General features: G+C 44.5%; 1 protein-coding gene and 1 long non-coding RNA gene across 7 annotated transcripts in view; one reads left to right on the top strand and one right to left on the bottom strand.

Annotated features, from left to right (window-relative positions):
- Window positions 1-3,071, bottom strand: part of PGBD5 (piggyBac transposable element derived 5) — a 97,415-nt gene extending 94,344 nt beyond the window's left edge. Inside the window, exon 1 of one of the 2 annotated variants that reach the window (XM_035281091.3) lies at window positions 2,713-3,071. In XM_035281091.3, coding sequence (XP_035136982.3) covers window positions 2,713-3,043 — 331 coding nt within the window. In that variant the 5' untranslated portion in view covers window positions 3,044-3,071. The remainder of the gene's footprint in view (window positions 1-2,712) is intronic. The other variant, XM_078356669.1, reaches the window with a different exon arrangement.
- A 557-nt stretch (window positions 3,072-3,628) lies between these two features.
- LOC103789389 (uncharacterized) overlaps window positions 3,629-27,963 on the top strand; it is a 43,075-nt gene continuing 18,740 nt past the window's right edge. For all 5 annotated transcript variants that reach the window (XR_013529753.1, XR_013529754.1, XR_013529755.1 and 2 more), the window contains exons 1-2: window positions 3,629-3,864; window positions 26,761-27,060. This is a non-coding gene — a long non-coding RNA (uncharacterized LOC103789389). The remainder of the gene's footprint in view (window positions 3,865-26,760; window positions 27,061-27,963) is intronic.

Here is a 27,963-nt window from a genome sequence, read left to right as displayed (position 1 = left end):
CCTCCTCCTCTCAGCTGGACACCAAATATCTCCTACTGTGTGCACTCCCCTTGTGGTGGTGCTGGGGGGATGTGGCAGCTTGGAATACAACCCATAATGGTCCCCAGTGTCTACCTCCCTCACACACAGGGAATCTGGAAAGGTTTCTAGGTCATCAGAGTTATCTCTTTCTGATTAAAAAAAAAACCCTAGCACAAGCAATACATATTTGCATACAATACCCAGTTACATACACACATCTACATACCTGCACCTTTCCACAAAATACACATTTCTGTACATACACATGTACCTAGTTTTACAGTAGGTGCAAGGCCGGCAGCCTCTATCAAATCTAGAATTCTGTGCTTTCCTCATCTGATTCCAGTAGCAAGAGCTATTTGGATTGTAAATTCTCCATTATAAAGCCTGATTAGAGATCAAAATGCCACCTGCTTGCTCTCCTCCCCACCCCACTCTACCCACCCAGTGAGATTTGTTAATAAATGGGGAAACAAAGATGGAAGAGAGATCCAGGCTGCATTCTTTGCAAGAGGGGAGCACACACTTGTCGGAGCATTTTAGATACTGTGCTCCAGTAAACCCTAGCAGGCTGATCCTCTTTGCTTTCAGAGTGGCTGGGGTGCAGCTCTCAGCCTCTTAACAAACACATCTATCTTCCTCCTCATTGCTAGGCGCAAGCATTTTCTCTGACCAAACCCAGGCTTCTGCATGTATGTTCAGCCCCCATAAATCATATTCCATTGTTTTGGGGAAATCTGAATTCATGTTTAACAAGCCATAAACCTCATCTCTCCACCCCCAACCACTCCAAATTTCCCTCAGGGAGTTAAAAGGCAAGCTCCCACACATGACAGAAAAACAAAACTGGGTAAAAAAAAATACCAACAAATAACCACTAATGTCTTCGTTTAAAGGGCCTGTGATTCTTCAGTCAGGTGTGAACTCAGTGGGCATCGCAGGAAGCAGAATTTGAACCTAATGTTAAATGACACATGATCTTGCTCTTCATGACCATAAGTGCTGCGGTGACTAGATTACATGGCTCTGCTGCAGAATTTCTCCCACTTCAAGGTTATTAAGAAATATAAGATTGACTTAAAATTTATTTCAATGTGCTCACCCTTCTCACACCAGCACATTCAGGATTCTTATTCGTAACTAGGCTTGACCCAGCACAAGTTCCCTATTTTGCCTTTAGACGCAGAGAGAGACCTGCTGTGCTCTCCCAGGTGGACCTGTATCTCAAACGTTCCGAGATCGAAATTACATCACAGATGCTCTCGGCATAAAGTCTGCCAAACCAGGTCCGTAGACTGGTACAGTTCTTAAAGAGCCAATATGAAAAACAGCTGTCTAGGGCTGGGTGGCTTTAATGACATCCTGGAAAATATAGCACAGTATAAAAGGACTACACAGAGTGAATGATTTTGGAAATTCCCCAGTTCTTAACTACAACCCAAAATGCACATGCTTTAAAACACAGCTAACTGACTTTGCAAGCCCAGCTTTAGCTCCGCGCAACCACAACGCAGCCTGCCAGAGGTCTGCAGACCACTCCCTTCTGAGAGAGTCCAGCTAACCCTACCCGCCTCCCAGCAGGCTGCAGCACGATGCCCATATCCAAGTCCAGGCACCAGTTGGAGGTCCCTTGGGCCTGCCTTCCCATGTGCCGTGCTCCTGACTGGTTGAACAATATAATCAGAGAAGGCCACAGGAAAAGCCGCATCATGCCCACCGCGGCCACTCCCTGGCCTTCATCAACACCGGTTGCGCGCACTTCCACGGAAGAACATAGCGTGCAGAAACACGGGCCTGCTACAGAAGGCCATGGAACAAGAAATACCAGCATGAGAGGACGGCTGGAAACGGCTGGTGTGCAGCTTTCAAAGAAGGCAGAGGCTGCGGAGCTTCTGCAGAGGAAGGAGTGATATTTTATCAGCCAACTCCCACAAAAACAGACAGTGAAGAGGAGTGGGGCAGCCGCAGCTGCCAGCACCCCAGCCACCATCTCCAGGTACTCAGGGCTTGTCTGTGACCACAGCGGTAGGCAGGACACACCTGAAAGTACCTTCTGGCGGAAAAGCAAGCGCCTTAACGCTGCCGGATCGGTCCCTTCACGCCTCCCCATTCTTAACAAGAAATCTGGAATGGCGCGGTCAGGGAAAGTTTCTAGATTGGGGAGAAAACTAAGCCGTGTCGAGATGCTGCGGGTGGCCTCTTCCCAGCTCTCACTGGGCCAGCTGCTACCTGCCTCGCCCCTGTCACCTGCCGTAAGGCTCACTCTTGAGCTATCAGTGAAAAACGTCTCCCCCTGCCTCCATCAGCCACGCCGGGCTTTCAGAAAACCCCCCCTCCCGTCCCGCAACTAGGAAAACCTAACTTCAATGCACCCCTAAAGTCCGACCTACAGGTGTGATCGGCTTCTCGTGCAGGGGTAGGGTACTCCCAGTAAGTGAAGGAAAAGGTCCCCAACGTCGTTGTCACTGGAAAAGTGCTGGCTGCGGCCTCCGCCTCGCCCTCTCCACCCACGAGTTCGGAGTCCCCAGGCGCAGTCAGAACGATCCTCGCTCCTGCAGCTTCGTTTGTTCCCGGAGAGACACGAACAAGTCAGCCCACGGAGCGTCTGGACTTGCCCGCCCCAGCACCCACGCCTCCCCCGGGCCGAGTTCCAGCGCCGCCCCAGACACCCACCCGCTGGCCGCCCCTTACCGCCGGTGTCCTCGAAGTGCGGGGGCGGGCGGTCCCGCAGCGTGGCGCTCCAGCCGGCGCCGGCCTCGTCCTCCTCCGGCTCCTGCGCGTCCGGGGCGCAGGGTGGCGGCGGGGCGGCCCCTGCGGGTCCCGGGGGCTCGCGCTCGTCGTCCGAGGAGGCGGCCGAGGAGGAGCGCGAAGCGGCCGACGTGCTGTAGAAGGGGTTCCCGCCGCTGTCCGGGCCGGACTCGCCAAACACATCGTCCGAGATGTGCAGGCTCTCGTAGCGCGCACGGGCCGCCTCGAGCAGCGCCGGCGCCCTCCTCCGCGCGCCCCCGCCGCCCTCGGCCATGGCCCCGGCCGCAGCCCGCGCGCCCGCCCCCCACAGCGCCTCCCAGCCGCACGCGCCGGGCCCCGGGCCCGCGCCGCGGCCCGCCGACCCCCACCAGCGCAGCCCGCAGCACAGCGCCCGCCGCCCCGCGCCCGGCCGGCCCGCCGTCTTGGCCGCCTCGGGCCCAGCGCCCGGGGAAGCGCCCTCGGAGGTCGGGCACCGCAGGCTGCGGGCGGCGGCGGGAGGCAAGACGCGCGCGGGGGTGGCAAGGACGACCCAGCGCGGGCGGGACGCAGAGGCTGCGGCTGAGACCAGGCGCTGCCGCCGCCACCACAGCCGCCGCTGCGTCTCCTCGGCGCTCGCCGCCTCCCTGCGCACCCTCCCCGCGGCCCACGGCACTCGGCAGCCGACCTTCCCCGGCGCGAGCCGCCAGAGGCGGACCCCGCCTCCTCGCACCTCCAGCCCGCCGGCCAATGGGGAGCGCGGCCCGGACGGCCGCGGGGGAGCTGGGCGGGCCCGGCGCGTTAACGCCCCCACCCTCCTCGGAGGGGCGGGGCGGGGCGGGGCGCGCGGCCGGGGCTGGCGGGAAGGGGGAGGGCCGCCGGCGGCCTGACCGTTCTCCTCCTGCAGGGACGCGCAGCCCGGGACCGCCACGCGCAGTGCGGGGTTAGGAGGGCGGGGCCAGGGGACAAGAAGGGAGGCGCCCGGACGCTTTCAACGGTCCAGGTCTGCCGATGGAGCGCGGACCTACCCCCTCACTGTCCCCTTCCGCAGTCAGCGCTAGGCGCCAGGGAGCTGTCCGCCCCGGTGGTTCTGAACCAGGCGCTGCTGAAACGCTCCAGGTAGGCTGCGGGCCCGAGGTCACCACTTCTGCGGCGGCTGCTGCCGATGCTTTCCGTGGGTCACTGCCACCTGCTCCGCATGCTCCCATAAATACAGGGGCTGTCCAGCTTCCGGGAATCTCGTTCTAATTAGGAGCCGGCCTTGCGGATCCACTGCTGAGGTCGGATGCTAACTCCGTCTCGCTTCAGTATCCCTGTAATTTAAGGGTGCCAGCACTGGAGTTAAGTAGGTAGTAATTCGTCATCATCTTTGACGTGTGGCATCTTTTGAACTCAAAATATCCATTACTTCCAAATATCGATTACTCTCACACCTCTATTTGAACATCTCCTTCACACACACTTGAAACACTCATCTAGTAAAATATTGTGTGATCACCCAGGCTTCAGTGCTCTCATAAACAATAGCATCGAAAGGTTGCATCCGCCCCTCTTCCTTGGGCAGGAATGTGTGGTGGTCATCCTGTTGATGGCGATACACGTAATGGAGATTGCCTTGTCTTCTTGCTCTCCTCCTCCTCCCTCGAATAATGCAATAAGTCACGCTAATGGTAAATGGGCCATAAAGTCACTTTCACTCTGCAATAAAATAAATCCTCGAAGATGTGAAGGGCTTACAAATCCTAATGGGCATTAACTAAATTATAGTTACACAAAACAGAAAGGCATGTTGTGATTTCTACGAATGCATAACGGATGAAGGACCATTTTGCCGCCAAGTGGGGTCAGACCTAGTGTCGAGCAGGAACCTTCACTCATGCCCTCGCCTCCCCAGCCCCTGTGGTTCCTCCTTCCAAATCAGGGGCTCTGCACAGGCATGGATTCATGATAATCACTAACAGACACTATATAAAAAGGAAAGGATTCATGGAACATTGCTTGCTATGTGGATTGGATGAAAAATGAGGAAGTGCTTGCAAAGCATTTCGACTTCCTTGAAGAATTATGCCACAAAAAATATCTGGTTTCCAACATACCTATATACTGTGGTAACCAGCTGAAAGATTTTGAAGAGGTTACAGGTCATCAGACTTATCAAAAAGGGTTATAGTAAAGCACATGTTGAAGATGCAAGAAGCAGAATAAGACTCCATAGCTCAAAAGTCTGGAATTAGGAATTGTGTGAGACTCCTACAAGATTTCATGTTATCTATTTAAAATAGTTGAATGAAAAAAATAATTGAATGGGATCCAGAGAGTTAAAATCTGTTGGAAAGAGTTCCTTCTTTCCTTTTCCAGCTAGCCAATGAAAAAGTCAACAGCTAAGGTGTGTGTTTTAAAAACAATGTATTGCTTTGCTACCCATAAGGAAGGAAGGAACAAAGCAACAGCAGTTACAAGGATCTACGAAGTCTTCTAGTGTCCCTAATTTGCATTTGCATGGTGCTAATCCCCAGGAAATCTTGGGGACCTGTGATTCCTAGGCTCACAAATGCTTGTAGCTCACACCTCATGCAACATTGAGGAGAGCTGGTCACAAAAGAAACACTGAGAAATCAAATTGTTATTTCAAAGCTTGTCCAATAAAAATTAGATGAATGTTTTAACTTCGAGTGAAGTGTTTAGTATGTTACTGTGTTTAAGCCAGTGTTTCCAAACAAGAAAACAATATTCCAACCTTTGAAAACAGGTGACTGCTTCTCACTGTGGTGAGGGGACAAAACAATTGAAAAACAAAAACTTTCTCCTCTGGCTGGCATCCTCCTACTTGATAATTATGTTATGATTCTACATCATTAACTTTTATTAGAAACATTATTTGTGAGAATAATTATAGTATCAATATCATGCTGAGAACGTTTAACTTTGAGTCATTTGAAAACATCTTCCAAATAATTATGGAATATAATTAAATAATTATAGATGAATACTGAGCTTTTGGTTTTATGGTTTTCCCAAAGAGCTCAAGGTAGTAAAAAGCAATTCATTTGTGTAGTAGAGTCCTTAGGTTTTGTTAAACCAATGGTTCATGCTTTTATGTAACTAGGGCTAATCACCATATTTCATTAAGTTTAAATAAACTTCCTTTCACAGCACAGTGCACCATTGTTTTATGTATCACTAAAAAACAAAAAAGTGCTGCCATAGGAAACTATGATACAATGGTTTCTGTTCTAATTTTAATTTAAACTTATTGATAAAGCTATTTCATAATAATAGTTGGACAGGTTTTTGTTATATATCACTCTAATGCATGCATAAAGATAAAATATAAATTAACTGGTTAAAGTTTCCCTAATTTCACATTCAGAATCTTTCTATCCTTGCTTACTTTCTAACTCAGAGTTGTCAATGCCCAGGTTTTCTCCACAACATGCTCCTCCAAGTCACTCAGAGCATTTGGTATGCTGCATTTCTTTTTCTTTTTCTTTTTGGAGACGGAGTTTCACTCTTGTTACCCAGGATAAAGTGTAATGGCGCAATCTTGGCCCACCGCAACCTCCGCCTCCTGGGTTCAGGCAATTCTCCTCCCTGAGCCTCCTGAGTAGCTGAGATTTCAGGCAGCGCCACCATGCCCAGCTAATTTTTTGTATTTTTTCTTTTCTTGAGAGATCTCGGCTCACCACAGTCTCCACCTCCTGGGTTCGGGCAATTCTCCTGCCTCAGCCTCCTGAGTAGCTGGGATTACAGGCACGCGCCACCATGCCCAGCTAATTTTTTGTATCTTTAGTAGAAACGGGGTTTCACCATGTTGACCAGGATTGTCTCGATCTCTTGATCTCTTGATCCACTTGCCTTGGCCTCCTAAAGTGCTGGGATTACAGGCTTGAGTCACCATGCCCTGCTGGTATGCTGCATTTCTTATATAAGTGCTCCTAACTCCTCCAAGCTACTGGCTTCCCATTCTATGTGTCCCCAAAGCAGGAGCACAGCAGCTGTGGTCAGTCAGCACTGAGGAGGCAGATGAGAGAGCTGAGAGAGAAGTGGTAGCAGATGAAATCAAAGAGGAAGTTGGGTGGGTGTTAAATCTTGCAAGACTTCGAATTTTATTTGGGGTGATATGGGGAGCCACTGGAGAGCATAGAGCAGAGAAATAAGATCTTGATGCTGGTGTTTTGTTTGTTTTGTTTTGTTTTCCCTAATCCAAGGTTTTCATACTATAACTAGATTTAATTTCCTCCTTCAGTGGTTCTCAGAAGGCCTGTGGCCTGGCACAGCAAGGGATATATGAGGTCAGGCACACCCTAGGAATAGCAATGAAGTCAGCATACACTCAGTCTCTGTTAAGTGCATAGGGATTTTCACTTTCCCAGCACAGACTATAAGACATTTCTGATGTTAGAGATGTAAAATGTGAAAAAAAGGAAGAGGGCATCTTAGAAGCCATAGAATACAGTATATATTTTTCCTTGGTAGTTTTACAAGTCTTGATTTTGCAAATAGTCAAGCTGTTGCAGGACACAGAAATCAACATGAATGCTAATGTGCAGAGAGTGCCTTGGCCAGCCCCAGACTGCACAGGCCAGATGAGGCTTGGGAAGTCTGTATGTTGCAGGTCACTATAGATGGAGAAGGCAGGGATGGAGTTAGTGAAGCCGCTGCTTCTCCTCATGTGCTCTTCGTCACACAAAAGGAGGGGGCTACAACCAAGGAGAAGCTCCTGGGACTGAGAGGGTAGGGGGAGAAAGAGTACAGTTGCTGGATGGTGGGCCACATGTGGGGAAGGAGGTCACAGGAGAATATGCTGGCACAGGGTGACATTTGGGGTCATATCTAGCACAGGGACCTAAGGGTCCAACCTCTCTCACAGTGCTTTTATGTGTAAATTTATCCAGGATCCAACACAGAGAGGCAGAAAGAAGGAAATAGGACAATCCTGTGGAAGACTCTCGAGAAAATTCCCTTGTGTTCAGATTGAGAGATCTAACTTTGTTATTGACTCATTCATTTATTCACTCACTAATTCAACAAATAAGTATTGAGTCCTATCATGTGACAGGTTCTCTTCTAGGCACTGAGAATAAATCAGAGAAAAAGAATGAAGACTCTGTTTCTGTAGCACTTATGTTCAAATGGGGAGGGAGGGAAGAGACAAAAAATATACCACCCAGTAAATATGTATATACCTGTTGTTGATAAGGGATAAAAAGTAGAGGGACAGAGACTGATGGTTGTTGTGATTGTGGTGGTGTGTGTGTGTGTGCACGCACAAGCTTGTATACATTGGTTGGGAGAAGTTGCTCTGATAAGGTGACATTTGGGAGAACCTTGAATGGATTAAAGAAGCAAGCCATATGCATTCAAGGACCAGAAAAAAGTGCGAAGCACCCAAAGCAGGAGCACGCTAGCTGTGGTCAGTCAGCACTGAGGAGGTAGACGTGGTTGAGACAGAGATGAGAGAGAAATGGCAGCAGATGAAATAAAAAATGTGGGTGTTAAATCTTGCAAGACTTCGGATTTTATTTTGGGTGAAATGGGTAGCCACTGGAAAGCACAAAGCAGAGAAGTAAGATCTGACTTGCACTCTAAGGGCCTCACGTTAGCTGCTTAGAGGCAAGTAGACTGGAGCAGAGGAAAAGGGGAATCAGGAAGACCAGTTAGGATACTATTGCAGTAGTCCAGCCATAAAACAGGGTGTTTGGGACCAGACTGGTAGTGAAGAAAGTGATGAGAATTGGTCAGATCAGAATATGTCTTGAAGGTAGAACACACAACTTTTATGAAAGAATTAAATGTGAACGGTGAAGAAAGACATGAGTTGAGAAGGACTCCATGGTTTGGGCTTTGCTGTCGTTGTTTGCATGAACTACTGCAAGAGCAGCAGGATTAAAGGGGAGGAACAATAGCTTGGTTTTCAGCATGTAGAGTTTTACACATCTGAGTGGGTCTGGAAAGCAGGTAGTTGAAAACAGGAACCTAGCGTTCAACCAGGTCTAGGCTGGAGATAAAATTGTGAGTGCCATCAGCAGAGAGATGGTAGATACATCTTGTTTGTTGTTATTGTTGTTGTTGTTTTGAGACAGTCTCACCCTGTTGCCCAGGCTGGAGTGCAGTGGCACAATCTCAGCTCACTGCAACCTCTGCCTCCAAGGTTCAAGCAATTCTCTTGCCTTAGCCTTTTGAGTAGCTGTGATTACAGGCACCTGCCACCACGCTGGGCTAATATTTGTATTTTTAGTAGAGATGGGGTTTCACCTTGTTGACCAGGCTGGTCTCAAACTTCTGACCTCAAATGATCCACCCACCTCAGCCTCCCAAAGTGCTGAGATTACAGGTATGAGCCACTGCATCGGCTGTAGATAAATCTTGGATGAACTCACCAGGGACTGAGCATAAATAGGGAGAGGTAGGCCTGAGGGTGATTCCCAGAAGCACATGATGTCTAAACATGAGGCAGATGAATCACTCAAAGAGACTGAGAAGGCTGGAGCATTGAGATAAAGTCCTGGTGGCTAAGAAAGTATTTCAAGGAGGAATACTTTCAAATTACTGTCAAATGCTGCTAAGAGATGTAGGAAGAGGGCTGAGAATTAACGGCTGGGTTTCTCGGTGAGCAGACAAAACTATGATTGGAGTGGATCTGAGAATGGGGGTACTGAGTAAACATAAAGTTTGAGGAGTTTTGCTGAAAGGGAGGAAGAAAGGGTAGGTGCCAAAGAAGACTAAGTAATTGAGGGGGGATTTTTTAAAAAATCAGATGTTTCAATGATTGTGGGAATGATTCTGTAGAAAGGATATGGGAGAGATGCTGGAGAGAAAGGGTGTTGCCAAAGCAAAATCCTTGGTGGATTGAACGGTGGTGAGATGGAATGCACACGTGGAGGGTTTGGTCTTCTTGAAGAAGGGAGTGGAGTAAAGACTCCACCCGGGCCCATTCCTAGATGTAGTGGAAGTTGGCTGTGGTGTTCTTTCCTTACTGATTTGATTTTCTCAGTGAAGTGGGAAGTGAGGTCATGAGCGCTACCTGATGAAGGGCGGGTGAGGAGTTTAGCTTCTATACCTGGCTGTACATTAGGATCACCTGGGTAGTTTCAAAAGCACACTTACATCCACACCAAGTAAATTATTATTATTATTACTTCTATTATTTTTGAGATACAGATTCACTCTGTCACCCAGGCTGGAGTGCAATGGCATGATCTCGGCTCACTGCAAACTCTGTCTCTCGGGTTCAAACAATTCTCCTGCTTCAGCTCCTGAGTAGCTGGGATTACAGGTGCCCACCACTATACCTGGCTAATTTTTGTATTTTTAGTAGAGACAGGATTTCACCATGTTGGCCACGCTGGTCTCAAACTCCTGACCCCAGGTGATCCACCTGCCTCAGCCTCCCAGAGTGCTGGGATTATAGGCATGAGCCACCATACCTAGTCACACCAAGTAAATTAGATTCTCTGGAGGTGGGACCTGGGCATTGGTGTCTTATAAAGTTTCCGGAAGACTCAACGGAGCAGTGAGAACTGAAGATCCCTGGGCTAGGAGTCTGAGAAAAGAAGGTATGGAATAGTCAAAAGAGCTATCCAGGAGAGTTCAAGGCTCAATGAACTAGAGCGAAACATATCTGGATTTGTGGTTGAGAATTTAATGTGAAATGGGCCAGCATCTTTGTGTTTTTCTCCAACTACACTCAGTTGCCAGGGTCAGAAGCAGGGTTGACAAAGGGTTGGGTTTTGGCAAAGTGGGATTTTGACACATATATATGGCAGAGCAGGAGAGTTTGAGAGAGTGATCCTAATGATGGGCATGAAATCTGTGCCAGCAAAGGAAGCAAGTGAGGACTTGGGGAAAGAATTAAAGTACATTACAATGGAGGTGGGTATAATGGCTCATGCCTATAATCCTGGCAGTTTGGGAGGCCAAGATGGGCAGATTACTCGAGTCAAGGAGTTTGAGACCAGCCTGGGCAAAGTGCTGAAACCCCATCTCTACCAAAACACAAACAAAGAAACAAAAGACAAAAATTAGCCAGGCAGAGTGACGCATTCCTATAGTCCCATCTACTGGGGAGTCTGAGGTGGGAGGATGGCTTGAACTCAGGAGACAGAGATTGCAGTGAACCATGATTTCACCACCGTACTCCAGCCTTTTAGCATGGGTGACAGACTCAGACCCCGCCTCAAAAAAAGAAAGAAAGAAAGGAGGTGGGAGGTGGATAAATGGCTTCTTATCATGAGGTTTTTTTTTTTCTCTTTTAAGTTGTTTGGATAATTAACATTTTCACAAGGTAATTTATGGCAGCTAGACCCCTGCAAAGCAGCACAAAAAACTCTGATTAATGTTTCAACCTACCTTTTTTCCCAGGGTTTGAAATTAATTTATTTTTTTCAACAAGCAAACATCCTGAGACATTTGGAGTGAAGGAAAAAAAAATACATTTTGGAAGTTATTACGGATCTTCCTATTCTTAGATAATGGGAGAATTTAGTGAGCCAGTGTGACTCCAAAGCCCTTTCTGCAGTTTTGTAAGTTTGTCTTGTGTCTCTTTCCTGCCTCCTGGGCTACATCATCCCACTTTAAACACACCCAGCCCCCACTCTACTTGTTCTCCAACAAAGTAAAGGACTCTGATACAAGTACCATCTTGAAGTGCATTAGGCTTTAGAGGAAAAACTGTAGGTTGGTACTTAACACAAATGAACAAAATGCTTAGCAGTAGGATCTCAGGTGTTCTAAGAAGCATAGAGGGATACTCCTAGCTGGGAGCCTTTCATAACACTCCTGAATTCACAAACCCATGGATGGATGGCACAAATGCAACTTGAGGTCAACACTAGGTGTTGTTTTGTTGTTTTTTTGTTTGTTTGTTTGGTGTTTTTCTTTTTTTTTTTGAGACAGAGTCTGGCTCCATTGCCCAGGCTGGAGTACAGTGGCGTGATCTCGACTCACTGCAAACTCTGCCTGCCAGGTTCAAGCAATTCTCCTGCCTCAGCCTCCCGAGTAGCTGGGGTTACAGGCGTGCGCCACCATGCCTGGCTAATTTTTTTTTTTTTTGTATTTTTAGTAGAGACAGGGTTTCACCATGTTAGCCAGGCTGATCTCGAACTCCTGACCTCAAGTGATCCCCCCACCTCGGCCACCCAAAGTGCTGGGATTACGCCACCATGCCTGGCCGACACTGTGGTTTGAACTGACATATTGTAGACTTAATATAAAGTCACATCTGTCCCTAAGGTTTCTTACTGTCAGAATACTGAAGAATGGCACCTACAAAATCATCATTGAAAGGCTAGACATCTACACAATGAATGTAGCAAACCTGAGCCATCACCCAGGTAGAACACAACTGCATTTTTTATAGGAGAGGGAGGATAGAGCCACAAGGAAAAACGCTCCTATCAGGGATTTCATCAAATCTAGTGCAACCTTCAACCTTCAACTATTACTGAGAAATACTTCAGTAATTGTTTTTTATAGGCATTAATGTTGGGATTAATAATGCCCCTGGTCACAATGAGCAACTCAATTATCAGAAAAACATTGCTCTCTAATATTTGTTCTAATTGCTAAAGCAGCAATACTGATAAATAGAGGTGAGGAGATTTTCATCAAGGTTTAAACAAAAAGGATATCGCACTTCATTCTAATAAGGTCAACACAAATACCTCTTTCTCATAACATTCCAAGTAGTGGGGTGTATGTGTGCATGTGTGTGCGTGTGTGTGTGTGTGTGTGTGTGTGTGTTTGAGACAGAGTCTTGGTCTGTCACCCAGGCTGGAGTGCAGTGGCTTGATCTAGGTTCACTGCATCCTCTACCTCCTGGGTTCAGTCAATTCTCCTGCCCCAGCCTCTCTAGTAGCTGAGATTACAGGCACCCACCATCATGCCTGGCTAATTTTTGTATTTTTGTGGGGATGGGGTTTCCACCATGTGGGCCAGGCTGGTCTTGAACTCCTGACCTCAGGTGATCTGCCTGCCTCTGCCTCCCAGAATGCTGGGATTACAGGCGTGAGCCACTGTGCCTGACCAGTAGTGGGTATTTTTTAGAAACAACATTTGGTTCTCTACTGAAGGCTAAAAAATGGAGGTCCATAAATATAATAGTCATCTTTAGTCGGGCGCAGTAGCTTGTGCCTGTAAACCCAGGGCTTTGGGAGGCCAAGGTGGGAAGGCCTGTTGAGGCCAGGGGTTCAAAGTGAGCCTGGACAACATAGTGAGACCTTGTTTCTAATAAAAAAAAATAGTCGAGTTTTATGCGTGCTTTCCGTAAGCCAAAAATTTTGCTCAGCTTTTTGCCTGGAGTATCTGGTTTAACTCTCACAACAAACCTACAAGATCAATATGCTCGTGACCCTCATTTTGTAGATGACAACACTTACACTTAGAGAGGTGAAGTCCATTTTCCAATGTTGTACAACTAGTAGACAATGGAGTCAGAATTAGAATTCAGATCAGGCAATGTGGCTTGAGCCTGTAATCCCAGCGCTTTGGAAGACCCAGGTTGGAGGCTCCCTTGAGCCCAGGAGGTCAAGGCTGCAGTGAGTTCTGTTAGTGCCACTGCTCTCCAGCTGAGAAACAGAAGAGACCCTGTCACAAAAAAGGAAAAAAAAAAAGAACATAGGCAGTCAAGCTCTAAACTGAGCTCTTAATGGAGGCTACCTATAGCTTTTTGACTGTCACCTGCTCCCCATCCCACTGCCACTTAGGGACTATCAGCAATCTCTAAATCACAGTGGTTGTACATAAGGGGTAACTGCTGGCTTTAATAATTTATATCCAGGGTGGAAGGGCTTACTCATATGTTCTGCTTCAGCTTTTTCCTCTGCCCGGGAAAATATCCATCCCTCAAGTCATTAGTATTAATTGTTGTTCAAGGATGAATTAAGCTGCAGGGGTCACATACTGTTTACTCTCATCCATACTTCTTTCAGGAAACCTAAACATCATAGCATTCACTTGCAGACGAGAAGAAAGAATGAAGCGGGGATGTTAAGAGCAACTCCCAGAAATATTTCTGGTGTAATAATGATAGCCAGCTTTTACATCACTCTTGGAGCCATTTTGCTGGTGCCCAAAATGTATTCATTTCTCTTAGGGTTACTTGCGTCCTCATAATAATCAACAGTTCCAGGCATGAGTCAATGCAATATGCTGTTTGCAGATTTTCTACAGTTTGAATGTACATGTCAGGCAGGCCTTTTCCTGAGAACCCTCTATAAGGGGAAGAATGACAAGTTGGCAGAAAGCTATCAGATGAGAGAGAGTCTATGACATTTGTAGAATAGAGAAACCAGTGCTCCCTACTGGCCAAGCATTTCCCAGGCCAAGCCCACCCACAATCCACAATTTGAAGAGTTTTGCTCTCAGACTCCTGCCCACTCCGGACCAGCAGGATGCCTCCTTCTCTGGGTGACAGGACTTTTTCTAAAGAATGTTCTTTTAGCCCAAGAAGACCAATTCAGACTCGGCCAGTGACTCAGGCCTGTAATCCCAGTAATTTGGGAGGCTGAAATAGGTGGATCACTTGAGGTCAGGAGTTAGAAACCAGCTTGGCCAACATGGAGAAACCCCATTTCTACTAAAAATACAAAAAAAGTAGCTGGGCATGGTGGCATGCACCTATAATCCCAGGTACTTGGAGGCTGAGGCAGGAAAATCCTTGGAACCCGGGAGGCAGAGGTTGTAGAGAGCTGAGATTGTGCCCCTGCACTCCAGCCTGGGCAACAGAGTGAGACTCTGTTTTAAAAAATTTTTTTAAAGATAAAGATCTATGCATTCCTAAATCTGTTTGTCCCAGAGACTTCCCAAGGATCAAAGCAAGAGTAAACTAAAGGTAAAGCTGAGAATGGAGAACAAAGCTACTCTGTTTCATGATTGTCACTGCCCTTACAGTTCTGGAGGTCAGCAGTCCCACATCGGGTTCCCTGCACTAACATCAACGTGTCCACAGGACTGGTTCCCTCTGGAGGCTCTAGGGGAGAATCCATTTCCTTGCTATTTCCAGCCCTGGTGGCCACCTGCCTTCCTTGGCTTGTGGCCCCTTCCTGTATCTTCAAAGTGCATCACCCAATCTCTGCTCCCTCACCACATCACCATTTCCCTTTTGGTATTCAAATGTTTCTCTGTCTCCTTCTTATAAGGATTCTTATTATCATATTTATGGCCCACAAGGATAATCCAGGATAATCCCCCATCTCAAGATTCTTTTTTTTTTTTTTTTTTTCAGGCAGGGTTTCACTATGTTACCCAGGCTAGTCTTTTTTCTTTTTTTTTTTTTGAGATGGAGTTTCACTCTTGTTACCCAGGCTGGAGTGCAATGGCGCGATCTTGGCTCACCACAACCTCCAACTCCTGGGTTCAGGCAATTCTCCTGCCTCACCCTCCCAAGTAGCTGGGATTACAGGCACACGCCACTATGCCCAGCTAATTTTTTGTATTTTTAGTTGAGACGGGGTTTCACCATGTTGACCAGGATAGTCTCGATCTCTTGACCTCGTGATCCACCTGCCTCGGCCTCCCAAAGTGCTGGGATTACAGGCGTGAGCCACCGCACCCGGCCTCCATCTCAAGATTCTTAACCACGTCCACAAAGTTCACTCTGCTATGTAAGGTCATGTTCACAGGTTCCAGGGATTAGGATGTAGATACTCTAGAGGGTCATTATTAACTGACCGTATAGTATTTAAGAATTTTCTCTGTATTCTGGCTTTATCATTTGTTTTGATAAAATAATGTATATTTAAAATATGCTTTTATCTTAAATATAATTTCAATCTGTCACATTTATGACTGTTCTCATACAACTGTGGTTTTGTGGTGTACATAAAATTATCTTTGACCAATCTCATTATTTCCCAAGGCTCAGCCCTGGGATTTAGGGAGTTGATTAAGGCCTATTTCCAGGGAAACTTCTGATGGCTGCCTTCTGTGGGTTCCCCACCAAATCTTCATTCTCCCTCTGCCTGGGAATTGTTTTCCAGTCTTGACTGATTATATTTTTTTATACAGAGAAGGGGGATCTTGCTATGTTGTCCTGGCTGGACTTGAACTCCTGGGCCCAAGCAATTATCCTAACTCAGCCTCCAGAGTAGCAGGTACTATAGGGATGTCTCACCACACCCAGCAAGACAATTTCTTTTTATCACCACACTTTCTTCCAAAGCTCTTGTCTATGCCACAGCTCTTTCCCGTTTACTGAAGAGCCTTTGGAAACTTAAAAATTGAGAATAAGGTTTCTCTGCTCTCTCCCCTGACCTCTATTCCCTCAGTCCTTGAACACAAAATATAGTATCTTGTGCAGTTAAATCAAGTAAATAAAAGCAAAACCTGGGGATTGGGAAGGGGTTGAAACATGCTGAGAACAGCCAGTCAATTGATCTTAAAAACATACCATCCACAGCAGTTGTAAAACAACTGGATGCATTCCTTTAGTTTTGACTCTAGTCTCCAAGCCTGAAGGTCACTGGAGAGAGGGAGTGGAGGGACAGGTGGGGCTGACCTCAGGCTGGAAACACGTAGACTCAGACCTGCCATCAGGAGGGCCTGGAGCTCAGTCTTGTGCTCTGCGGTGGATGGGTTGAGATTTTTAGGGATTTTATCTTTGAACTTGTGTTTTGTGAGTAAAGATGTGGGACAGAGGAGCATGTTTCTGAGCACAGGAGGTAGGACCATGGCTGGGTCCTGCACTTCCAGCCTCCTCATCTGCATAGAGCGTTCAGGGAGACTGTGAGTCCAGCATTACCTGGGACAATGTGAGGGAGGGCCGCAAATACAAGCAAAGCGAGTGACATCTGCCACTCAGTAAAGAAGGGCATGAACCACCCCCAGAGGCCACATGCTCCCTGTATACCAGAACTTGCACCAAACTCAGAAAGAAGGCAATGGTGTTCTAGGAAACATGAACAGCCAGGAACCTCAGCATATCCTTCCTCGCTCCTGTTACTTCCCAGGGTCAGCCAACCACTTATGCTTGAGAATGGTGACATAAGAGGAAAGGAACAGACAGGGCACCCCATAGTTCCTTGTCTTTTCAGCCCTTCTTTACTCATCAGTTAGCCAGAGGTAGGAGTGCTGGTAGAATGTATGTTTCAAGAAGTGAAATAAAAGCAGTTGAATTCATTTTGTGCAGGGTTTTCACCATTCTGTTAAAAATGAAATCCATATGCCTATACCAGCTGCAAGATTGAATTGTGTCATTCTGGTGGGTCTACCTATGAGTGATTAAAAACTAGCATTGCAAACTCTAAAGATGAATGGTAAAATTCATGCTAATGATTAAAATTTCAAATTTTTATTTACTTAGGGTGGCATTAAATAGAAAATAAAAACATCATGGCAAGCCAAGAGAGAGACCCCAAAAGAAAGAAAAATGCTTTCTATTTTAGTATCTTTTTTTTTGGAGATGGAGTTTCCCTCTTGTTACCCAGGCTAGAGTGCAATGGCGCGATCTCGGCTCTCCGCAACCTCCACCTCCTGGGTTCAGGCAATTTTCCTGTCTCAGCCCCTTGAGTAGCTGGGATTACAGGCACGCACCACCATGCCCAGCTAATTTTTTGTAGTTTTAGGAGAGACGGGGTTTCACCATGTTGACCGGGATGATCTCGATCTGTTGACCTCGTGATCCACCCACCTCGGCCTCCCAAAGTGCTGGGATTACTATTTTAGTATCTTTAACAGTGCTTTTCTTCATGCTTTTTGACCAAAGGGTCCTAAATTTTCATTTTGCACTGAGGCTGCAAATTCCATAAGTTCTGAGCACAGCTGTGCAGTAACTGGATGACCATGTGAGGCAAATGCACATGATCTCCTTCCCTGCCTCCTGCCCTGATGCAGTAGCACCACGAAAACCCCCCAAACTGAAATAAAGCCTTAGGGCAAAGGGAAGGACCCTCACATTGAAAGAGATCATTTCTGAAACATAGGCTTGTTAGTCCGCTAGGGCTGCCATCCCAGAGTGTCATAGCCTGAGTGGCTCGGAGAACGGAATTTTATTTTCTCACAGTCCGGGAGTCTGGAAGTCCAAAATTAAGGTGTTGAATGGGTTGATTTCTTCTTTTCTTTTTCTTTCTTTCTTTTTTCCTTCCTTCCTTCCTTCCTTCCTTCCTTCCTTCCTTCCTTCCTTCCTTCCTTCCTTCCTTCCTTTCTTCTTTCTTTCTTTCTTTCTTTTTTCTCTTTTCTTTCTTTTTTTTTTTTGAGATGGAGTCTCACTCTGTGGCCTGGGTTGGAATGCAGCGGCATGATCTCAGCTCACTGCAACCTCCGCCTCCTGAGTTCAAACAATTCTCCTGCCACAGCCTCCCAAGTAGCTGGGATTACAAGTGCCTGCCACCATGTCTGGCTAATTTTTGTATTTTTAGTAGAGACGGGGTTTCGCCATATTGGCCAAGATTGTCTCAAATGCTGGACCTCAGGTGATCCACCTGCCTTGGCTTCCCAAAATGCTGGGAGGGATTACAGGCATGAGCCACCGAACCCGGCCTCTGTGTTGATTTCTTCTGAGTCCTCTCTTGGCCTGCGTAGCACTGTCTTCTCCCTGTGCCTTCACATGGTGGCAGCTCTGTGGGTATCTGTGTCCTAATTGCCTCTTTTCATAAAGACATAGGTCACACTGGATTGGTGCCCACGCTAATGACACTTTTTAAATTGAATTTACTTCCTCAATGACCCTATCTCCCAATACAGTCACATTCTGAGGTCCTAGGGATTAGGACTTCAACATATAAATTTTGGGGGGACACAGTGCACCCCATAATAATAGGCAAAATTGCATTTGAAACAGAAATTTAGATACATTTCAAAAAACTAAAATTATATTTTTGTGCACTTTAGCAGGTAGACTGAGATATATTTGCAAACTTAAGAAGAGCTACCCTTTGCACTTCCATGTAACTCCACATATCCACAATCAAAACAACTCCCAAGGCTTCCTAGTGTGGGATTTCACCCCTTTATGTTCAGTAGCAAAATAAACCTCCCTGGGGCTTTTGTTTTGCTCTAGCATTTGGGCATCTCGTTGGTGTTTGTTTTTAATCCTACTCCACTCAATCGTTCAAACCTAATTAAGCTCTTGGCTTCATAGAGCAGGGAGAAGGTTAATTACACGTCATGGCAACCAGTGTGCTTCTCTTATTTTTGTTACTATTTATGGTACTTTTAGATAGAAGAGATAGGCTTTATTCAGAATCCATAATTTATCAAATAAAAGATACCTGTTGAGCACCTTCTATGCCCAACGCACTATTAATTGGCAAATTTAGCCATTTTGCCATTTCCTTTGAAGAGAAAGTGTATCTCCACTTTGTCTTCCTTGAGAAAGTTTCTCCAGGGAGAATCCTAATGGTTCAGAAAGGGTTCCAAAGAAACCCACTGGCTGCTAGCTGAATCATTCTTCACATAAAGCAGAATCATTTTAAAGCAGGTTAATCTTGAATATCCAGGCAAAGAGACTGCTTTAAAGTCATCTCAAACCATGGGTTCCGTTATTATGAAGAACAATAGCTGTAATCTCAGTAGCTACTGTTAAGAACAGCTCTGCTTATTGAAAGCTACTGGTATTATCTCATCATCCTCAGGACAGCCCACTGGGGACACACTATTTTTATCTTCGTGTTATGGTCGAGCACTAAGCCTTAGTGAGAAGTCACACAACTCTCCCAAGGGCCTGGAGCTATTAAGAGGCCTGCTGGAATCTCTACCTATTCTGATTCCAGTGCCTATGTTTGCAAGCACTGGGCAACACTGGCCTTTCAATATGTGGGACTGCGGATGGAGGCACAGGTGTGACAGAAAAGTCACCTAGTCCACCTCTTTCTCAGCGTAATCTCAGCACAGCATTGGACACATGTTCATTTCTTTCAGGTGAATACTTAGGAGTGGAATTGTGGGGCCAAAGGACAGATGCTGGTTTAACTTCTTAAAGAACTCCTAACATATCTCAAAATTATTGTACTGTTTTTCTTAAATATTAAGGCTCATCCTAACCAATATTTATCAGGAACCTATCATTTCCCAGACACTGCTACAAGTGACAGCAGTAAGTTAAACACAACAAAAATCTCTGCTGTAAGGGACAGCTACTTGGGGAAGACACACAGACAAATCAGCAAGGTAAATGGGGACTATCGGGTGGTGATAAGTGCTTATGTGCTTTTTGCATGATCAACATTAGCTATTATCTTTTTTTTTTTTTTAAAGAAGAAACTGGATCCCGCTTCTTTTGTTACGAAATCCAGCTCATTGGATTTCACAATGGGGAAATGGTTTGGTGACCTCAACAAGAAGAGTTTTAGAGTTTTAGTGAATCACAGGACCTCTTAATTGGTTGCAAGTCATTCTTGGCAGCTGACACAAAAAAACAGCTGTAAACCATCACAGGTAAGTGTGGAGCTTTGGAGTCAGTCTGGGCTCAAATTGTGGCTTGGTCATTTACAGAGTGCTGTTGGGCAGGTTATTACCTGCTCTCAGTCTCAATTTTGTTATTTTCAAATAAAGATAAGATAAGAATCCTAACCTCCTAGGGCTATAAGGTCAAAGGAAGATAATGTTTGTAAATTGCTTGGTGCAAAGCCTAATAAACACTCAGTTAACATTAGTTGTCATTATTTTTAGAAAGAGAGACTTGGGTTTGGTTTTTTACATGACCTAGTTCAGTACTTAATCCTCATAGCCCACGTTTGACCCAAGATGTCTGAGTATTCTCTGAAATTTACATTCTCATGGTCACACACCGGGCTTTGAATTGCTGCAAGACCTTTTTTAGATCAATCATATTTTATTTCCTGTGAGTTCTCTCTTGCTCTCCTCTGTGCTGATCCAGATGTGGAATTCACCTCTCTTTCCTTGATTTTCACCCAAAATCTTGATTTCACACCAAGCCATTGGGCAACAGATGAGGAAGATGAAGAATGGTTCAGTTTATTTGATAGTATCCAAAAGACCTTGAAATTGTCGCAAACACCATGAAATCTGGTATTTTCCACCATAGCCGACTCCTTCTGATACCATGCCATACTGCTCAGCCATTTTAGCTTTTTTTCTCCCTTTTTCTCTCCTCTTGTCTATTCTCAAAATTCCCTCATGCCAAAATTTATCTTTATTTCTCCAGAAAGCAGTTTAACTGTCTCACGTGTTTTCTTGTTTTCCGAAACGTCTGGTCTCAGAGTCCAACTCTACCACCAAGTGTCTTGTTAACAAAGACAATTCCTTCACCTAGTTAAGTTTTCATAGCCGTTGTAAATTGGTCAACAACATATAGCCTATGATAGCGCTTTCATCCTGGTTGTCCTCCTGTGTGAAATGAGATGCATACTTTTGGTCAGAAATGGGCATTTCCTTATTATCTGTTTGAGATTCCAAGCTTTCTCAGCATGTTTCAGAACCTCAACATGGTTTTTTGACCCATTCAGGAGAGACCGGGAGGTTTGCTTGTACCTTTCTCTTCCCTCCCTCTCCTGGACTTCCCTGGGGCCATTCTGGGATGTGGTGCCAGGTATGTGATATGGGCTCCAACAGCCTGGCATGCTCTGCTCTCTAGAAAGTTCTGTTCCTGAGCTGTGCTCTTGGGCTCTTCTTCTGAATCTCAGCTTGTTTTCCACATGTTTGTTTCACTAAGGAAGCCTTTGGGGTTTTCTTTATGCCTCTTTAGCAAACTGTATTCTGTTCTTTTGCTATTTTGCATTTGGAATTATGCCTTGAATTATGCAGCTTAATTGTTCTTCTTTTACTTTACATCTCTGTAATTGCCAAGCTTTCGAATTTTATTTTCTTGTAAAAATCCTCTTTCCTTAGCACCAAAAAGAGAAATACTTAGGTATAAATCTAACAAAATATGCACAAGACTTAAATGAGGGAAACTACGAAGATCTGATCAAGGAAATCAATTAAGCAAATGAAGAGAGATTTCACATACATGTGTAGGAAGACTCAACATTGTCAAGACGTCAGTTCTTCCTAACTTGATCTATAGATTCAATATAATCTCAATCAAAATCTCAGCAATTTAGTGGGTGTATATAGACAAACTGATTCTCAAGTTTATATGGAAGGACAAAAGGTCCAGGTCAGTGAACATGATATTGAGGAAGAAGAACAAAGTCAGAGGATAGATACTTCCGGACTTCCAGACTTTCTGTAAAGCTTCAGTAATCAAGACAGTGTGGTATTGGCAAAAGAATAGACAAACAGATCAATGGAGGAGATCTAGCAGTGGAACAGACTAGAGAGCTGAGAAATAGACCCACACAAATACAGTCAAGTATAGTGGGGAACGGCCAGTCTTTTCATCTAACAGTGCGGGAACAACTGAACCTCTACTTGCAAATCAATGAATCTGGACACAAGCCTTACGTGCTTCATAAAAGTTAACTAAAAATGGATCACACATTCAAATGCAAAGCGCAAAATTATAAAGCTTCTAGAAGATGGCATAGGAGAAAATGTAGTTGGTTTTGGGTGTAGCAATGGCTTTTTAGAGCGAAAAGCACAATCAATAAGGAAAAAAATTGATACAATGGTTTATTAAATTAAAAACTCTTGTGCTGCAGAAGACACTATCAAGCAAATGAAAGACATGCTACAGACTAAAAAAAAGTTTCAAAACACATCTGTGGCTCACTCCTGTAATCCCAGCACTTTGTGAGGCTGAGGCAGGCAGATCACTTGAGGCCAGGAGTTTGAGACCAGCCTGGCCAACATGGGAAAACCCTGTCTTTACTAAAAACATAAAAATTAGCCAGGTATCTTGGTGCATGCCTATAATCATAGCTATTTGGGAGACTGAGGTATGAGAATAACTTCAACCCTGGAGGCGGAGGTTGCTATGAGCTGAGATCATGCCTTTGCACTCCAGCCTGGACAACAGGGAAAGATTCTGTCTCAAAAAACAAACAAAAAGACCTCAGTTATATCTAAAACAAATAATATCCAGAATATATAAACTCAACTGTAAGACTCAATTTTAAAAAATAAGTGAAAGATCTGCATAGACAATTCATCAAAGAAGACATATCGACAGCAAACATGCACATGCAAAGATTATCAACATCATATGTCATTAGAGAGTTTTAAATTAGAGCAACCCTGAGAGATACTATTGTTGTGGTATGAAAAGAAATATATTTGGTCTTTGTCCCCAGTTCCTGGCACAGAGCTTCTAAAACACCTGAAATTCTTGAGTGATAAGAATGTCATTCGTTATTTATAAAAAGTCCCAGACCAGGTGTGGTGGCTCATGCCTACCCAGCACTTTGGTAGGCTGAGGTGGGTGGATCACAAGGTGGATGGATCAGGAGTTCAAGACCAGCCTGACAAACATGGTGAAACCCAGTCACTACTAAAAAAAAGTACAAAAATTAGCTGGGCGTGGTGGTGAGTGCCTGTAATCCCAGCTACTCGGGAGGCTGAGGCAGGAGAATCACTCGACCCGGGGAGGCAGAGGTTGCAGTGAGCTAAGATTGTGCCACTGCATTCCAGCCTGGAGAGCAAGAGTTTTTTGAGACTCCATTTCAAAAAAACAAAGTTCCTTTTGATCATACCTGGGTTTATAATGAGATAACTAAGGGTAGGACCCCTAGATAGCCTCAGGATGGGACCGGTCACCAGAAAGACGAAGTGATTAGGAGGTTAGGACTTTCAACCCCATACACTGACTTCAGGGAAGTTTCAAGGGGAGTAGGGGAGGGGAGTGACTGGAGATTAGGCTCTATACAAACTCTTGTACATGAGATTTGATTAACTGCCAAGTTGGTGCATATATCAAGGTGCTTAGGAGGCTTCCATGCCTGGAGAGGGCATGGAAGCTCTGTACACCTCCCCGACCACTCCCCATAACTTGCCCTATGGCTATTTCTGTATTGTATCCTTTAGAATAAGGCAGTAAACATAAGCAAAGTGTTTCTCTAAATTAGAATTATTAAATAGTCCATTCTAGCAGGTTATTGAAACTGAGGGGGGATTATGGGAGCCCCATTAATTTATAGCTAGTCAGTCAGATGGCCAAGTGGTTTGGGGACTTGAAGTTGGCTTCTGAAGTGGGAGCGGTCCTGTGGGATGGAGCCCTTAACTTGTGGGTCTGATGTTAACTCCAGGTAGATAGTTTCAGGATTGAATTGAATTGTTGTGGGGAAAAAATCCAACATCTGGGGTCAGAAGTGAATGTTTTGTGAGAATAGAGAAACAGTTTTTGTTCTCAGAATTACACATCTATTAGAATGACTAAAATCCACAACACTGACAGCATCAAATGCTGACAAGGATGTGGTGCAACAGGAATGCTCATTCATTGCTGATGGAAATGCAAAATGATACAGCCTCTTTGAAAAACAGCAGTTTCTTAGAAAGTAAACACACTCTTACTATACAATCCAGGGATCATGCTCCTTGGTATTTATCCAAATGAGCTGAAAACATGTCTACACAAGAACAACAGAATATGCAACACAAGGAGCCTACCCTATTATAAACCATGAACCTTAGTTAATAGTAACATATCCATACTGGCTTACCAGTTGTAACAAGTGAACCACACTAATGCAAGTTGTAAATAATAGGGGAAACTCTGGGTCAGTGTGTATGCAAGGCAGTACACAGTAACACTTAGCTTTCTGCTCAGTTTTTCTGCTAATGTAAAACTGCTCCGTAATAGTTTGCTAGAGCTGCCGCAACTATGTACCCGGGTTGCTTCAAACAGTAATTTACTACCTCACAGTTCTGGAGGCTAGCTGTCCAAAATCAAGGTGTTGGCAGGGCCAGGGTCCCTCAGGGACTCTGGGTAGAGTCCTTCCTTGCCTCTTCCAAGCTTGTGGAGGTGGGTGGCAGTCCTTGACATTCCTTGACTGACAGCTACATCAGTTCTAGCAGCTGACAACCATCCCTAGCCCACTTGAATCACTGTAATTTTGTGAGAGTGCATTCATTCATCCATCATTGAGGGTCTGCAGGCCAGACCTCTGAAGGTGGTAGTCACCACCTGAGATTTAAGTCACAACCTGTGGAAGTCCAGCCTGCAGACCCTGACTCAATGACAGATGAATGAATGCACTCTCACACCATTATAGTGATGTAAGTGGGCTAGGGATGGTTGTCGGCTGCTTTCAGAGGGCAAAATGCAGCCGATTGACCAAGACTCCCTCTCCATCATTGCATTTATTCAGTATGAATTTTACAACAGAAGTTCTAAGTTAACACACTTGTGGATAATTAACATGGTTAAAAGAGTGGTTTTATAAATGATAAAAGCTTTAGGTTCTGGACCAGTATAAATATTATTAATAGGTAATTCTCCTTTGATTTCCTCCTGAGAGGACCACCCAGCACAAAGTTTACATGAGTAAACAGTTAGAGTGGAGACAAAGGGATGTGAGGTAAACAGACTTAAACTGGGAAAGCCTATGATCATCTCTATCTCTTTCCTATGCTAATGTGAATGAGGCAGCTGCCTTCAGCATGCCTCAGTAAAACCTCTTGGCCTTCCAAAAGGTTTGAGATTACAATCTTTAACTTTTGCTATTATTTTCCCAGCCACCCCCAGTGAATATCAATAAATCCTCTTAGGCTCTGTCATCACAGAATTATCTTTCCATTGTCTTCCTTCTGCCCATGTCTGTGTCTGGATCCAAATTTACCCTTTTTAAAGAATACCAGTCATTATTGAATTAGGGCTTACCCTAATGCCCTTACCTTAATTTGATCATGTACAAAGACCTCATTTTCAAGTGAGGTCACATTCATAGGTACCAGAAACCTCTACATATCTTTGGGGGAGGGGATACAATTCAACCCATAACATGCTTTAAAAAATAACGTATGTAAGTTGAAAAAAAAATCCTCTATTTTCCTATGATAGAAGGAAGATAGGAAGAGATATGAAGACATGAATTTCTAGATTTCAGCCTAATTCTCTGGTGTAGATAGAAGACTAGCAATAGCTATAAATTCTAAGACTTGATGGTATTAATAATATGATTTTATTTCATTCTCAGTACTATGTTGAAGTAGGGGAATCATTTAAGTTGAAAGAAAAAGAATGACATTCTTTTATATGACATGTCTAAAAAGTGAAGAACACCTCCAAATAGAGGTATCAATGTCTAGAAAGCAGCAAATTACATTTGTAGGGTTGATGACAATTCTTTATGCTTCATGGCATTGGGGCAAAGATGTCAGAATTTAAGGAAGAGAGTAATACAGTTTGCGTTTGTGAATTTAGGGAAGAGAGGAATACAGTTTGTGTTTGTGTACCTTATTACATGAAGATGGTAGCTGCTTAGCTCCTTTGCTTAGAATAGCGTACTAATGCAAAAACAGCCTCAGATTCCTTCAAAGTCAGAAATGTCCCTCTGTTCCAAGCCATAAGCTGTGATCTGGACTCCGGCCATGTCTCTGCCTCAACAGTTGAAGAAGTGGCACTAGGACAATACAAATTTACCCCTGCCAGAGACCATGGAAGCCTGCTGCTCAATATTCATTCTCTCTTTCTCCTTAAATAATCAAACACTAATGTTGTTCAAGAGACAATGTGCCAAGTTAAATAAACATCCATCTCCATTGACCCCTGTGTAGCTGGGGGTTCCAGGAAACCTGATACCACTGGAGTCGTGATTGGAAGTTTCTGGAAAGAGCTTCAAAACAGACAAAGCTTCATAAGAATTGGGCCCCTTCTTTCTTCCTTCTTAGATATGGAATACACATGGATACAGTATCTGGAAATGTGGCAGCCATGATGGTGGGAGTCTCACTGTAAGGATGATAGAGTAACAGAAAGATAGAAGTTTGAGGCACTAATGTCTTCAAGTTCATTAAATTTCTCTCTAGCCTTATCTAATCTGTTGGTTAATCCATCCACTGAGTTTTCATTTTCTTTATTGCTTTTTAAATTTTAGCAGTTCTATTTGGTTTGTAAATATCTTTATGGTAATTTTGTAAAATCTATTTCCTAGCTCATATTTTCAAGTTCTTTTTGAGGCTTTGTTTCAGCTGTCTGTGTCTGCTGATTCTCACACACAGTACCTTATTTCCTTGCAGGTTTTGGTGTTGGTGCTGTTAACAGCTAATTTCCTTGGATCCAGAAGCTGGATTTTTTTGGATCTTAGAAGCTGGCTTGACATTGAAGTCTGTCAAAGAGAATTTGCATCTGCTTTTCACAGCATCCTAGAGGTGCTACCAGTTTGGTACCACTTTGAATATATTTATCTATTTGTGATTTTTGGTGGCTGCAGAGGTTCTGTGAATTTGGACTAAAAACTCTTGTAATATCTTAGTTATATATTTTCAGAGGAATTTTTTTTCTGTTTTTTTTTTTTTGCCAGCACCAAGTCTAGATAGGTAAGTTTCCTGGCTTTACATTTTGCATGCTAGGATTTATTTTTAGTTCATCCTAACTTTTAAATTATAGCCCTTTGGGGTCCCAAGGTTATGCAGGTATTTTGCATCAGGTTCTTCAATGGGGTAGGCCCTGGGATTTTAATCCTTCCTCTCATGCCTATGTCATCCTCAAAGCAGAAGCTCAGGTATTCCACTTTTCAGCAGGAGTCTTCAAGATGAAAGCTAACTTTTCATTTGTCTTACTCCCAAAGATCCTAGTTATGCTTTGTTTTGCATCTTTGTAGATTTCTTACCTCGGTGCCATTCAGCAATGCATTTTAAAGGAAAAATGTAGTGTTTATTCAACAATGTAGTTATTTCAATCAGAAGGGTTGTTCAGGACACCTAAATTGCCTTAATGACAGAAACAAGAATTTAGCCTTTGATTTTGATGGAAGGTCTTTATGACTCAATGTCTAAACCCACGCAACTCTACAATGGCCCTTGGAAAACCACTCATGCTTTACCTCCCTCCATGACAGGTGCCTTACAAAAAACCAAAACAATAAACTGCCAATTTTTTTTGTAAATTACTAATGTTGGCATTTCTGGTATGTTGCCTGTCACAAGTGAAGAATATATTTTTCTAAGTGATTCTCTGAGGAGAGTGGATTACTGTGGTGTGAAGGTTAAGATAACCAGATAAAACTGCTTCAGCTTAAAGATGAACTCTTCAGGACCATTTCAAAATGTTCCAAAGAGAATAATATCCAGGTTTATAATGAGCCTTCAGAGCAGCACTGCAGCTGCCAGGAATAGTTCAGAGCATGTTGAATCCTACAGTTTCCCTCTCTCTTGAGGCTCTGCATCACAGCCATTCACAACTGGAAGAGCACCATTTATTCAGCCCTCAAAATTATGAGA

The sequence above is a fragment of the Callithrix jacchus genome, chromosome 19, assembly GCF_049354715.1.
Source record: "Callithrix jacchus isolate 240 chromosome 19, calJac240_pri, whole genome shotgun sequence".
Classification (NCBI taxonomy): Eukaryota; Metazoa; Chordata; class Mammalia; order Primates; family Cebidae; genus Callithrix; species Callithrix jacchus.
The sequence above is the reverse complement of the archived record's forward strand: the minus strand, read 5'-3'. Positions and strand labels throughout refer to the sequence as shown.